We start from the raw sequence: 15071 nt of genomic DNA, 5'->3' as shown, positions 1-15071 counted from the left end.
AACAGGGGGAATTTGTTTCGTAGCGAGGTTTCACTACTTCATATCCTATTTTTCGAATGATGGTGGGGGGAAGGGGGAGAGAGAGGCGGTCTTGTACTAGTAATGATCCTTTCAGGTAATTTTAAAAGTCATGGTTAATTCTTTGCACGAAGGCTCGTATGCTCTCAAAGGCTTTTGAATTTCGACACATTTTCTTGGAAATGAAGTCTCGAATTCACAACTGTGGTTTTCTTCACAGACGTAACCTAAATGAAATTTGGCAATAATTTTAAAAGGAAATTGAGTTAGCTCCAAACAACATTCATCTCAAATCTCTTAAAATCGATTGATACTTTTTTAATTACTTTCTCGTTAGTACAAACAGATCTATAAACTCTAGATACACCGCCAAGCTCACAAAATTCCCTTCTACCTATGCCGCACAAATTTCAGAGCTTCATTTACTTACAAGAGTAAACCTCAAAACAATACCATTGAATACTAAAATTGAACCTCACACTCTAGGACCGTAGGAAACTTCTTTGGAGAGGTCACGGCTCTGTGGCCCTCAACACATTAAGGAAGGTGACATCTTTAAGGGGACACGTTCCGCGGTCACCACAGTGTACCTTAATGGGCCCTTCGAATTCCTTAGTAACTCACCTATTCTGTTACCGATGAAAACGTTATTTTAACAGGGACAACCGTCGGAGCACGTCCTTCTTCGTTTAATAACTGCCTACTAGTTATGTACTAGGAATTGGGCCCATTTACCATTTCGAGCAAAATGATGCCCCAAGGCCCCTCTCAGGGAAGCGCTTCGGACAGCTTCGACCGGATCTAAGAGAACTCTCTATTTGTCGGACTCTTCTTTGTAAACGTAGTTTACTCAATAAAAGTCATCGTCATCATCATCATCATCCACGTCATCATCTATTCCAGTGACCATTGTCCAGGGTTTATTTTTATTGTTGTTTCCCGTACCAAGATCATCGTCGTTTTCAAGTCCTTTCAGCGCCATGATATCTCCTTCGGCCAGATCTTCGTCTTCGTCAAAGTCATCTTCGTATAAGCTGCAAAAAAAAATAATAAAAGGCAACTAGTTGAGAAAAGAAAAAAAGATGTTGCTGCTGGGATGAATTTTCCAATACAAAAATTTTCTTGTCGTTTCCTTCAAAATCAATTTTCCCAACTTTCCCCTAGCATTGATGCGGTTTTAAGAGTTGGTTGGTTTTTGTTATTGTTTCATGTCTGTTTTTTGACTGACGGCAATCATGACTAAAACCAGACTAAGGTTATCATGCAACCGCGCCAAAAACTCACAAGAATCTACCGCGTAAGTCATGTGGCCTTACCCTTCTGTCTGTTCATTGGCTCCTTCTTCAGCTACCAGTAAGTCATATTCTTCTTGAGCATATCTCTCCCAGTCTGACCTTTCGTTAACATCGCCATCTTGCAAGTCCTACAAATTAAGTGTCATGTTAGTACTGAATAATTAATTTATTTTTTGATCGAATTAATGAACAAATGACTTACTTTAAAGCGTCCACGTTCTAATAAGTACCCACGCTCTTAGGAGTGTCCACGCTCTGGTGAGCGCTCACGCTCTTATAAGCTAACCCACGCTCTTATAATTACCCACACTCTAATAAGCACGCACGCTCTAATAAGCACGCACGCTCCTATAAGCACCCACGCTCTGATAAGCAGTCACGCTCTAATGTGCGCCCAAGCTCCACTGAGCGTCCACGCTCTAATAGGCGCCCACGCTCTTATAAGTACTCACGCTCTAACAAGCACCCACACACTAATGAGCGTCCACGCTCTAATAAGCGCCCACGCTCTGATGAGCATCCACGCTCTAATAAGCGCTCACGCTCTAATGGGCGCCTACGCTCTGAAACGCGCCTTCTTCCGAGCAAGCGCCCACCCGAAAGGGGATAATTTCAAACAAGTGCCTTTCCCTCTCCCCCTCCTTCCCCCCTCGAATAAGCGCCCTTTCTTCCCTCACTTTCTTGAATAGTAGAGAAACACGCACAACCTGTTTCTATTGCTTCTATTTATAACCTTTTAAGCTTTAACTACAAAGGAATCAATACAGAAGAATAATAAGCGCCCACCTCGACTAGGCGTATTCCTTTTAATAAGCACCCCCTACCCCCAACCCCCTTTTCCTTTTAGCCTTTTTTATAAAAGCGCCAGGGCGCTTATTTAAGGAAATACAGTGACTTAAACAATGATATGGGATCGATATTTCTCAATTGCATGACCCTAACAGTAATATAGACATAAACTTCTTACCCTCGCTGCAGCAAAAGGATCTCTCTGTTCGTATTCCAGATATTTATCCAAGTTGAAGAATGTGTTGAAGAAAATGTAGGCCAGTTTACAATTCTTTAGGTCACTCAGCGTTACGCATCCTGTAGAAATATATGTTATGATCCAGTTATTTTTAAAAAATGTAAAAACAGCTCCAACAAAAAGTTTAAGTTGGTGGTTCCTTTAATACAGAATATTAGTAAGTGTAATTTTGGATCTGTTTTTAGTGTTTTAAGACAGCGATCGTACCTGGAGTTTTAGGCTTCACCATGTCCAACATCTGAGAAAGAAGACAAGGAAAAAAACATTACAGACTGTAAATAAATAAACTTAATTGTAATAGTCATTGTCGCATTTCATCATCATCATCATCGTCACCTCTGCCACAGTCACATCCCCATAACAGCGAATGTCATAATCTCTATCTAGCATTCCCCAATCCAAGTTACATGTATTAACAGGCAATAAAGGAAGAATTTTCGCTCTAACGAAGGGCAAACACTCGAAACGTCAGCTTTAAACTCTCTACGGTGAGAGGATGAGATTGGCCAATTGGCGTCATCAACTCGGTTGATAATACTTAATGACCCTGCTATACTTCGCCACCGACGCAGCACCACTGACAGTTTCTTTAGAAACTTACCTCCTTTATTCAAGTTACATTTACTCTGACATTTCCCCAGTTCTGGAAAAACTGCATTGGGGACCTAGACTTGCGTCAAATTCTAAGCCTCGTTCATAAGACGAAGACTTCACAAATAAATTCAATCATATATATATTGCAAACAAGGAAAGCCCATTGCCAAGTTGCGTTAATTTTTGATTACTTGTTCAGAATGGCTCATTCTTGAGGACCCAGGGGCTCCGAGTCGATTTCAAGCCGGGGAAAAAAGGAGGGGGGGGAAGAGAGCAGGAGTCACAGCCCCTGGGTCTCTGAGGACGGGATTTGCTCAAAACTCACTCAGTAGCTGCAAATGGATTCTAAACCAACTACATAGTTTATTTTTTATTAAAAGTCGACAAACCTGACATAGGCAGTCTTCAAACAGCATTGTCTCTATGCCCAGGACATCCATTTTGGAAATTTGTTCAGTATAGAAATACTCCAACTCATACATGGACAGTACACCATCTCCATCTAAATCCATACAGCGAAACCAGTACTCAATACTGTGGAAAGAAAAGGCATAAAATGACGAATATTCCAAAGCTCTTGATTAGCATACACCTGGCTTCTTTCCTTCATGGCTTATCTTCTTCAATAAGGAACTAACTGAAACCAAGCTTTAAAGGAAGCTAAAAACTTCCCTCCACATCATACGAACCTCCCGACCCCACGAGAAATGTTTTCACTTTCTTTTGCCACCAGTTTTCCTGTACCCTCTTGCAGATATGACTGGAACGAGTTACTGAAAATGTACGGCCAGCATAGCTTACTGTGGCTCACAAAGGCAAACTGAATTCTCAACTTTGTTTATGAATTCTCTACTCCGAGAAATGTTTTCACTTTCTTTTGCCACAAGTTTTCCTGTACCCCCTTACAGACATGACTGGAAAGAGGTACTGGAAATGCAGGGCCAACATAGCTTACCGTGGCTCACAAAGGCACAGTGAATGCTCAACTTTGTTTAATGACGAGGCAAATTTTCACTAACCATCACAAAGCAAGGTGGTTCTACTTTGCAGCTTCCAACTATCTGTTTAATTACTGTAAACTGATAAAAAATAAAAGGCACATATATTCACCTTCTTGGATGTTTCTTGTCCTCTTCAGAAAGAAGAAACCAAACAAACTCTGGATAAGTCATCTTGCCCTCCATGTAAGTGGGACCTCTACATCAGCACAATGCAAGGTGCCCAAAAAATAAAACTGCTGTCAGTACAATAGTTGTGTTAAGAATTAAGTACCAAGTCTAAGACTTCTTTTTTCAGTGGAACATCCTTCACCAAACACCATCAATTCAACTTTCCCTCAACATAAATTTTTAAATCATTTCCCTTCATTTATTTTTTTTCTTTTCAGCTTATTAAAACTATGCTGTATCTTGAATTTTCTTCATTCACCTTGGTGCATGTTAACTACAGTTGAAAAATTGCAAGGTTGTTGTTGTGTGTCATTGCAGATGGGCAGAGGAAACTTGCCAGTTTTCAGACCATTTTGTGCCAGCTACTTTGTGAATTACATTGACGACAGAAAATAAATATTTTGAACTGATTCTAACATCAATGTCTGGTTAAAAAAAAGGTTACTCATAAATCGTGCTAGAAATCATGTCTCAGAGGGTTTCAAATTCAATTTTTTTTGGGGGAAGCATGCTGTTGCACTAAAAACTAAGTAGGCTATGTTTTTCAGTAGGACTTCCTTCACAAAGATACAGTCAATTCAACTTTCACCATAAATAAATTCATGTCAGCATCAGTGTTCAAACTATGCTGTGTCTTGAATTGATTCCTTCAATGTACATCCACTAAAGTCAACCTACAGTAATATTTTTATTGCCCTAATTATTTTATCCCTACCGTGTGACACACCCAGAGAACAGTCTTTTCACTATTTTGGATGATAATGCTGATGGCAAAATAGAAAATGACAATAAATGAGATTAAAATAAAATAACGATCAAATTTTCAATAACAGATAAAATCTTCCACGACAATGACTTGAATGTGAGTTGTCTACAACTACTTCATATCCAACAAGCACTCAGAGAAATGTTTTTATCCATCACAAAATATCAGAAGAAAACATCTCAAGCTTTGCACATTATCACTGACATTATCTGTGACCCAAGACATACATCTGAGTTCAGATATCATGGCTTGTTAATCAATGAAACTAAAAAATTACCAAACAACATACTAGTTCATTCTAAAAATATGGTAACCATCTATTACTTCCAGTGACATACATTGGACACTGTGGCACACTGGTGTTTTACATAGGAATTTTTGGCAAGTCCTTTTTTTGGTGCATCAAAGACAATATGCAAACTAGCAAAAAGAACCCTAAATTTTCATGCTTTATATCATCCACTGCAGGTAACCCTTTTGACAAATTAAAAAAAAATGTGGATTAGGTTCAGAGCCATCTCAAATCATCCAAATTTAAGGATGCTATGAACCTCTTTCACAGACTTTTAAATAAATGAATCTTGACAAACTTGTGACAAATTTGTAGGAGAATCATCCCATTCAAGAGCGACAAGTAATAGTTATTCTCCTTGTTGCTTTATGCCATAGCAAATGGAATAAGCTCTGGCTAAAGGGAGCACTTGTCCTGAAAGCTTACTCAGTTGTATGAAATCAATATAGCTATGAGTCAATCAATTTAAAGCTTTAACTTCCCCCCCCTGCCTCTGGCAATCCCCTGGGCATTTGAACTTTTTAGGATTGGTTTGGTTGAATTTCTGCCCATCCCCCCCCCCCCTTATAGACATAAGTTGCCTTCAAATGCCCCATCCAATCAAAATTGTTTGTTGAATAAATCGTTGTGTGATGAATTACTGTTGTAGAAGTTAGCTAAGGTGTGTATAAATTTTGGTGCTGCTGTTTGGTTTTTCACTTGACATGTAAGCATCATTCTACAATGTCAATCATTTTCTTCTAAGCCATTTGCTCATGAAGCCAACTTTTAACCTTTAAACTCCTCTATATCTCAAATTGGAACATGTGTTTTCTGCTAGTTCCCACCCCAGCCAGGTAAAAGTTCAAATTCCCCATCTCCCTGGCATGGATGATGGTCACATGCCCGTGGGTTGCCCAAGGAAGAGGTATGTTTAAGCTTAGAATTGATCGCCACATTATAAGAGTGTCTCATACCATGGTTGTTATGTCTCATTAGGTCTTTCTCATCAATCAGCAGGTCATGGTCAGAATCCAGCTCCCAGAATTTACAATAAATTACATAAAAATGTTCATAAGAAAAGTAGTCCAAGATCTGAAAGATAACAATGAACAAATAATTAAATCAGTGATCAGTATATTCTGAGATTCTACTTCCAAGGAGTTGTCAATCATACTAGTTCCTACCTATCTACATAAATTAGGAGTACAAATATCTTACATGATTTTATTAGGAGTTCTTAACATATTCTCTGTAATAAACTTGTGGTTTTACTGGTAAGGAAAAAAATTTTTTTTTGATACATGGGTTGAATGGCTGAGAACATAGTTAAAAGTGTTTTTTTTTGTTTTTGTTTGTTCTTTTTTTTTTTTGTAGTCTTGTTTCTTCAAAACAAGTGCAAATTGTGAAAGTACAGAATCACAAAAAGTCAACTACAAATGGGCTACATGGAGAAACTTTGATCACTGTTAGTAACAAAAATGTCTCCTTCCCAAATGGAAAATTTTGTATCCAGAATTACAAGACTGTTTTCAACTATTTCTATACAAAGTAAAGTCTCGTGTCTGCTACTTTCCAAAATATTTTACAAAGTTTATGTACCTCATTAATGTCCTCTTCTTCTTCAAGTCGGGCTAAAACCTGGTGTAGGAAAAAATAGACAATCAGATTTTCTCTGTTGTGTATCAAAGAAATGTTCATCTGTTTGTAACAAATGTCTTCTTCAACTTGACCATCTCAAACCCAAGACCTCATTACCAGTAGTAATTCTCCTTCCTGTCTGTCTCACAAATCTCATAATATTAGCCTGGAGAATTTGATATTGGATCAATCAATAATCTCTTGATTGGTATATTTTATTATTCTCCTCACTCGCTCGCTTGATATTATATTGATAATGAAAGAAGAAATTCTGTCTTAGTCACCCACGTAAGTTAAAGGGTTAACACTGAAACTCATAGACATGCCAACCAAAACACAACATCTTGAGTGTAACTTACTTCTAAAAAATTGCTATTCCTCAGTTCTGGAACTGTAATGCGTCCTGTCCATGAACTATTTACACAATAAAATATTCTAGCTATAACCTGAAACAAACAAAAAAAATTAACAGTCAAATAAACATCATGCTTGTCCTCAGACTCATTGTTTCTGAGAAAATTCTAAACACAGAGGATTAGTAAATTGGTCACAACCAGCAGGTCACCAAAGCAACTGAAATTAACTGTTGGCAGCCAGTGACTGCCTTCAAGTCTTGCCAAAGGTCTTCTCGTAAACCAGCATTCACAAAATAAATTGTGCATTTTACACATAACTGGTCATTGTTTATGTGTAGGAATAATTAGACATTTTAAGCCAAAAGGCATCTTTAAAACTTGCTTTTTAATATTTTGCTATGTAATGAAAATTAAAAAGGAAAAACTTATTGGCTACTAAATTTTTCCACCTGGAAAATGAAACGAAATGATTCAGCAAAGGCCAGTTAGTACTGCCTAAAAACATAATTTAGGACCTGAGGAATATGTTAGGAGTCAGAGGAAGGCGAATTTTTTGAATTTTTTCACTCTAATTCAGCACAGATGAAAATCTCATAGAGCTGATCAACAAACAGTTAAATCACAATACTATTAATGCTGGTTTATAGGCTGCACTTTCTTTCCAAGAATGTTTGTTACAAATCAGGAATACAAATTATCTGCCAAAAAATTTGGAAAACATGCCACAAATTTCCAGAAAATTGCTATTCATCAAAAATATGTAAGCACATACATCATACATACATCCTTTATTTAGTAAAGCAGGTTGAATAAATGGCAGCTGTTACTGATGTAGACCTGCTATCTACTTTACACTATACTTTTCAGGCCAGACCACATTACAGTAATCTCGTGAGTGGGTTCTTTAATGTCCCCTGCCAAACCAAATTATTAATAAATGCAGGAGAAGGGACCTACGGTTTATTCGTTCTTATCAGAGAAGACTAGAATGTCTATCCATTTCTTGATATTGTAGAAAAGTCCTTGGTTATATTTAGACCTTGAGTGTTGGTCCAACCAGGGCTCAAACCCTCAACCTCCTGCACAACAGTCTGGCCCTCTAACCAATTGAGCTAACTGGGAGGCAGTTTTGAGCTAGCCAGAAGCCTATGTAGTTGCTAATAAAACTAACAACTGACTTTCACTCAAATGAACTAGGGTTAAAATTGATTTTTGCTTTTGCAAGTTTGGTGGCTTCTAAAAGAGCCTTAATATTGAATTTTTTTTTTCCATAAGCATATAAGCTTATATTTCAAGCCAATCTAAACATACTTACAGTATGGATGTATCTAGAGTGAAAATCAGGAGCATCACGTAGAAACTCCAAACCAGGATGTGTTTCCACAATGTCCTAATGGAAAAATATAAAAAATATCCACTGCTGATTCGTAAATAAACTCTTTTTTTTCTGGTTACTGAAATTTCACATTGGGTCACAACTGTATGAATATTGACCACCAAATGGTGACCTCTGAAAATGCTGAGTGCACAAGACAAGTCAAAGAGAGCAACTAAATGGCAAGAACTTTTGCAGTGGATTGGTTGTGAAGGTTTTAAGCTTAGGTCTTTCAAGTTTCAAATTCACAGTATGTGGTTAAGTCACCTTCTTAGAAAGTCAACCATATAACAGGGTATAATAAAATTATACTTAAAAAAACAATCTGTTTTCATTATATGTAATTTGGATCATGTGTACTATAGGTGGCCTCGGTTGACATATAGGCTGACAATCGACTGATATATCGGTCAACTATCGGTCAGCAATCGACCGACTATTGGTCGACAGTTGACCGACAGTTGACCGACAGTCAACCAACAGTCGACCGATAGATCGACCGATAGTCGACCAATGCATCACCCAATATGTACACATTTATCGGTCGACCATCGGTCGACTATCGGTCGACAATCGACCGACTATTGGTCGATAGTCGACTGATAGTCGACCGATATATTGACTGACTGTCGGCCGATGCATCAGCCGATATGTGCACATTTATCGGTCGACTGTTGGCCGATATATGGGTCCACTGTCGCCCGATCTATTGGTCGACTATCAACCGATAGTCAGTCGACTGTCGATATGGCGACTGAGGCCACCTATAGTACACATGATCCTGTAATTCAATAATACACCTCTTATCTAGCTGGCCAAAACTCAATAAGGACTTTGTTTTTTTTCTGCTTGGATTTATGGCCCACATGCAAAGCAAGGTTAATGAGATATTTGTCATATCTCTGGGTCCAAATAGAGAGGAAAGACTTCATTCCACACAAATGTTTGAGTTAAGCAGGCTGTACGGTGAAATATGGCCTGCTAATTGACCAATCATAGTGCACATACTAACTGAGAGATACTATAACATGCATGGAACAGTTATGCTGATGTGCACATTACCTGCAGAAGGGGAATAAAGTCTTCTGAAACAAGGTAATTTTGAGAGTTTTTAGCACTCAGAAGTCGCACAAATCTTGATGCATCATCATGGCAATTAGATGTTAAACTGTGAAAAAAAAATGGAATGGTTAAATGTTCATTCAAGTATTCATTCCAAATAGCTTTCACCCAATACATGCCACAAAACCTATAGTTGGGACTGTAAGAATCAATTCCCAGTTTTAATATAGAATCATTCTTGGGAAGAAACATGACTATGTTTGACTACAAGGCTTTTAATAATCATGGTTCTTACTTCTTACCAAAGGTTTTGATCTAAATACAATGAATTTACAGTTTAAACAATATTTAGTTACTATTTACTGAATTGTAAGGGAATAGTGGTGTATATCTACCAAGCTGCGAAGGGACAAAGTAAATATTCCCCAAATTCACCAACACCAAGGTCATTAATTATTGTCATTAATTAGTATTGTGCCCATACAACACATATAACAAAAATAAGTATATTTTTTTTGATATATCAAAAAATGGTCAGAAATTAAATTCTTGATGTGCAATTTTGTCTCACCAGCTTCTCAGAGATGAATAATACTTGCTATTTGCGTCCATAACCAACCAATCAGTACATGCCAAAAGCACTTTACACTTGTGTTGCATATTACTAAAGAAATACCACAGACTAAAACTAAGTATTTTTCATATGGTAAGTACCTTTTCCACATAGCATTAAACATGGGTAAAGTTACATAGCCATGTTTATGTCCTCCAGCTGCAAAAAACAGAGGTTCGCGCCAGTAAAGTGGTAAACCACAAGCCTGAAAGATATCAAATAACCATAACCAGAAAAGTTAATCTAAACCCTTCTACTCCTAAGATCTATAACTAAGGTCCCAAGAATAAAGGAAATGATCACCAACCAAAGAAGCTCTTGACTGTCAAACAAATTTTCCTTGACATACGAGTGATTATCGGCAAAAAATTGGACAACCACAAAGTCAGTCACAAATATGCATACAGACAGAATTGGATGACACTAAGTCCTGTTACCAATTAATCATAACCATTACAATTTCCAAAAAAAAGAAAAAAAAACTTGTAGAACAAATATCTTTAATGGAGACAATGTCTTCAGTTAAAAATTTCTCCATTTTGGAAATTCCCCACTTTTACTTAGGACAATTGAGTGTTGCTATGGTTATTGTATAATTTTGTGATGGGTGGATTTAGCCAGGCAGGTTAAGTATGATTGGCTGCTTCAACTGTCTGATTACAGCCAACTGTGCAATCAAAATATGCAAAATAATTGCTGAAAAATAAAGCAGTTAGTGCACCAATCAAATTTGAGAAAATTGTGATGGCTATGATTAAATTGAAACAGCATGCAAATTATTTGTACTTTCCCCGAGAGAAATATAAATTGTCTCGAGGCAAATATACTCATTTTGGATATTTTATTTCCTTTTAAAATGTTGACCATTTAACAGAATGGAGCTTATTGACTTTTATGTCGAAACATTTTATAAAATAAGTTTAATCACCACCTTTTGTTTTTCATCAGAACATGATCTGCACATTTGTAACTAAAAATTTGTCTGGATTTTTTATTTTTTCCTTACTTTTTGAGTTAAGTATCTTGGTACAAAAACCTTGCTCAAAAGCACTACTTTGAAGTTGAAAAATTTATTGGAAAATGGTGAGGTGCTAAATTGCAAATCACTGACAGTTTTTCAAATGAAACTTGTGCAGATCACCTTGAAATGAAAAACAAAATTTGTTAATTAAAAGCATCATCAAATAAACTTATCTTGTAAATTGCCTCAGTATAAAAGATTAAACTCCCATTCTGTTAAATGGTCGAAATTATAGCTTCTGAAGTATTTAAACCACAATGTCAAAAATCTGTGTTAATTAAGCTTTGAGAAATAAAACTTTCATAAGGATACTGCAAATAATTTGCATGCTATTTCATTTGTAATAAAAATGCTAATTTCTCTACGTGGTACCTCAAGTCCCTCACATCAGACCTTAACCCATATCATGATATAATTTAGTGATATGATATAATGGCCATTTGCCAAATTCTAGCAAACTGTAAAACCATCATTGCAACAAGGGTAAACACATAATCTCTAGTACTCAACGATAACGGCACAACATCTTACCTTAGCAAATAATCAAACATATTACGCAATTTTAAATAGATTGTAAACTACGAGTAGAAATATAAAAGGTAGAGGATTTATTTTTCTCTGTATTGAAACAAAAAACATGGGAAAATGAATTTAACTGTCAAAAAGCGTCATTGTTTCGATGTAAAATGAGACATATAAATCCCTCTCAGTCATTTATCAAACTTTCAAACAAGCCCTCAGATCAAGCGTAAGAAAGTTTCAAAAATGATAAAATTACATATTATTTTGCATCATTTCTACTCTTCACCTGTTTTAGGGTATCAATATTAAACAGAGTTGCGCTTAGAGCACACTGGAAAGTTCTGTAGTATGGAAATATGTCCCTTAACTTTCGGCTTTCGTTTCAACAGAAGCCTCAAGATATAACTTTTTGAAGAGCTCTCCTACGCGCTTTTTCTGACTTCCATCATAACTAATTCGCGTCTGTCAAAACATATTCAAGATGCACGAACATGTGAACTCCAGCTTGCAAGAAAAGTTGTCTAAAATATAAACAATGACCTAAAAATAGATCGTTCGATAACTCGAACTTTGCTCGAATAAGCGAGATAACAACCTTTTCCTATCTGAATGAAACTACGCGAAAGTAAGTTTTCTAGTAAGCTAGCGGTTCTTCAAAGTCATCGTTAGAAATAAAATGGTTTGAATTTAAGAAGAGTGTTCTTGTGTTCAGTTTTAAAAAAAATTATCTTGACCTTTCCCATAATGAAAGACTGAAGCTTGATCGGCACCACTGCGCGAGAACAACGAGAATGATATAACATGCTTCGAAACCGAACGTTGCGAAACAATACAAGACCACGCGAATTTTTCGACTACTTCAAAACACGCTGGGACATTGAACTAGACAAACAGGCCTGACAACATGGTAAATACTAAAATAAACACTTTCAGCGAGCTGCCTTTATTTTTCAAGTATCTACTTCCTCAAAGTGACATATTGGTTGTTGGACGAATTCAAGAGATTGTCTCACAGTTTGCCGATCAGGCTATTCGCGTAGACAATCAAACTTTCAAGACAGACTTAAATGATTGTTTGAATAATCTTAAACCATTTCCGTCATTCATTAAATTTGTTTTCTTTGGCAAACGTTAGGGAAAGCGTCTCTTTAACTGTAGATTTGAAAAATCTGCATGAACGTGACCCTGATGCATAAAAACAACAACGCCTGACTGCGTTCACGCACAAGTTTCCGAGAAGGCGGCATTCATCGAAATCCAACTCTTCTTTGTATCTGGGAAGATTCTCAGATCATCAGTATGAAAGAAACACTACAGAAAGACCAGCCTAAGTACAAATCGTTGAATTTTTCATCGTGCGTGCGCAAGTATCGTGTCTTTTTTAGAGGTCAGACTGGCTTCTTCGTTTCAACTGTAAGCGCTGACGGACAACTTGTAAACAATAGTCACGCTACAAAAACTCGGTTTCGAGTTTCATCTTGAACTAAACTAAAGAAAGTTAAAATACACAAGAAAGTTAAAATACCTTTGCCACTGGTCCAAACTCTTCTTTTGGAATACCGCTTTTGTACAGTTTGAATATCTGAGCGACCTTGGACAACGTTATTTCACATGATGTAGAATCTTCTGGCTTTCCAAGCGGGAAATGAAACTGCGGCAAGTGTGCAGCGCACCCTTGGAAGATTCTCACATTATTCAAAATCAAATGTTTATCCTTCATCGGATACTTCGTTCCTTCATTGTTCTCTAACCTAGGAGAACGCGGAGGCGATTTAGACCCTGGTCTTCGAAAGGATCGTTCTCGAGGGCTTCGCGGTGACCGCAATAATTGATTCGGAGAGCTGGTTGGCGGAGCCGGGGGCGAAATGGGCCTGGAAGCACCGCCTATTGCATTTGCCGAACCAGGACTTGACAATTGCCTTGGCGACAGAGGTCGGCCTTGGATTAACTTGTTCAAATCATTTCTAAGAACCCGTTGCGTTTCGGGCATAGACAGCCATCTTAGAAACAGTTCGTCGACTTTCACTTTCAGAATCGGGGAGAGATGCGCCATGTACTGGTGGCCAAAATTACTTCGATGAATGCAAACTGTCAACTCGACATTTATCAAAATAGATCACTTCCTTCCATCGTCGTATGAGTCCGCTGAGAAATTCGAAACAACGATTTTAAATACCTATTTCAAAGTCCAGTTATTGTCCACAAAGTAAACCTTGGCCACAAGAATGTGTAAATTTCCGTGTAGAAATGTCGTTAACCAAGTTGTAGATTACAAACGTCTTGAAATTACCACAAACAATTTAAAATCACACCTATGAAGATTCAGTTTGCCTGAGACCAGCTTTGTCTTGAAATTATAACATAGTACTCAGAGAAGAAGGTAATAGTGCTCGTTTGTCGGACTTTACGCCATATTTTCCACATTTCTAAGCAGGAAAAAATCGAAAAATCGAATAAGCGCGGTTGATAATGAACAAACAGAATATTGATCAGCGGTCGTTGGAATAAATCAACGTAGTTATTACCAGTCTCTCTCGCAAACGCCTCTTTGCTGTGCTTTCTTTTTGCCATTCACCACCCCCGCACCCACCCCCTCTTCCATAGACAAACCAGCCCCTCCACTCAAAGCTTTTTTCCTAAACAAAAATATAAGGTTGGTTTTTTGTTCAATCTATTTTTTTCTCCTTTCGCGTTGAAGCCCATTGCTCCTGACGCGGTAGATTAATGACTATTTAATTAAATGCTCACGTTTTCCATTTTTCATCCCGCTCCCCACGCTGTCGTCTCTGTTCTCTCATATCAATTCCAAACCCACGTTCTCCTCCTAATATCACGGATTTGAGAGTGGTCTAATCTACTGTGAAGTGTAACTGAAATGGAGGGTCTGGGTACGAGTCTCGTGGCAGCCTCCAACAGAAGGGCAAAAGGGAAATTACCCCCCTCTGGATCTATAAAGTAAGATTTTTACCAGTCTAATTCATAATCTTGATTAAAAACAACTTCCTTTTGCTTAAAGAAAAAGAAAAAAGAAAGGAAAGATTTTCCTCCATTCTTGGGTAGTAGGCATAGGTAAGTTGCTGGCCAAAAGTTAATGAGGACACAGAGAGAGACTACACAGTGCAAGGGAAACAAAATGCAAGAATCATCATTCAATTTCCCTTTTTACTTTTCTAAAATGGCAAACTTAGCAGCATGGGTGAAAAGAAGTTTGATTATATATTTGAAATATTAGAGGGGCTCTGCCGATCTGGATCTTTCAAACATCATGACAACACTCTAGCTGATAACTGAACAGATCTATTGTTTTATAGAAATGTTTTTCTTTTTGTGGTGCTTCAAGA

The 15071-nt window shown here is 37.4% G+C and overlaps 1 protein-coding gene across 1 annotated transcript; it reads right to left on the bottom strand.

Moving 5' to 3' along the window:
• Positions 1-315: 315 nt before the first annotated feature.
• LOC131781619 (serine/threonine-protein phosphatase 2A regulatory subunit B'' subunit beta) lies at positions 316-14192 on the bottom strand. Its single transcript, XM_059098316.2, has 14 exons — positions 13256-14192; positions 10289-10392; positions 9575-9680; positions 8453-8527; positions 7141-7227; positions 6743-6781; positions 6118-6235; positions 4819-4867; positions 4045-4131; positions 3324-3468; positions 2548-2578; positions 2281-2399; positions 1335-1441; positions 316-1052 (listed from the first exon to the last, which is right to left on the bottom strand). Exons 1-14 carry the CDS (start codon positions 13781-13783, stop codon positions 869-871), a joined length of 1779 nt encoding a protein of 592 aa, XP_058954299.1. The 5' UTR covers positions 13784-14192; the 3' UTR covers positions 316-868.
• Between the last annotated feature and the right edge of the window lie 879 nt (positions 14193-15071).

Source organism: Pocillopora verrucosa, chromosome 6 (assembly GCF_036669915.1).
Source record: "Pocillopora verrucosa isolate sample1 chromosome 6, ASM3666991v2, whole genome shotgun sequence".
Taxonomy (NCBI): domain Eukaryota; kingdom Metazoa; phylum Cnidaria; class Anthozoa; order Scleractinia; family Pocilloporidae; genus Pocillopora; species Pocillopora verrucosa.
This window is presented reverse-complemented; position numbering and strand designations above follow the sequence as displayed.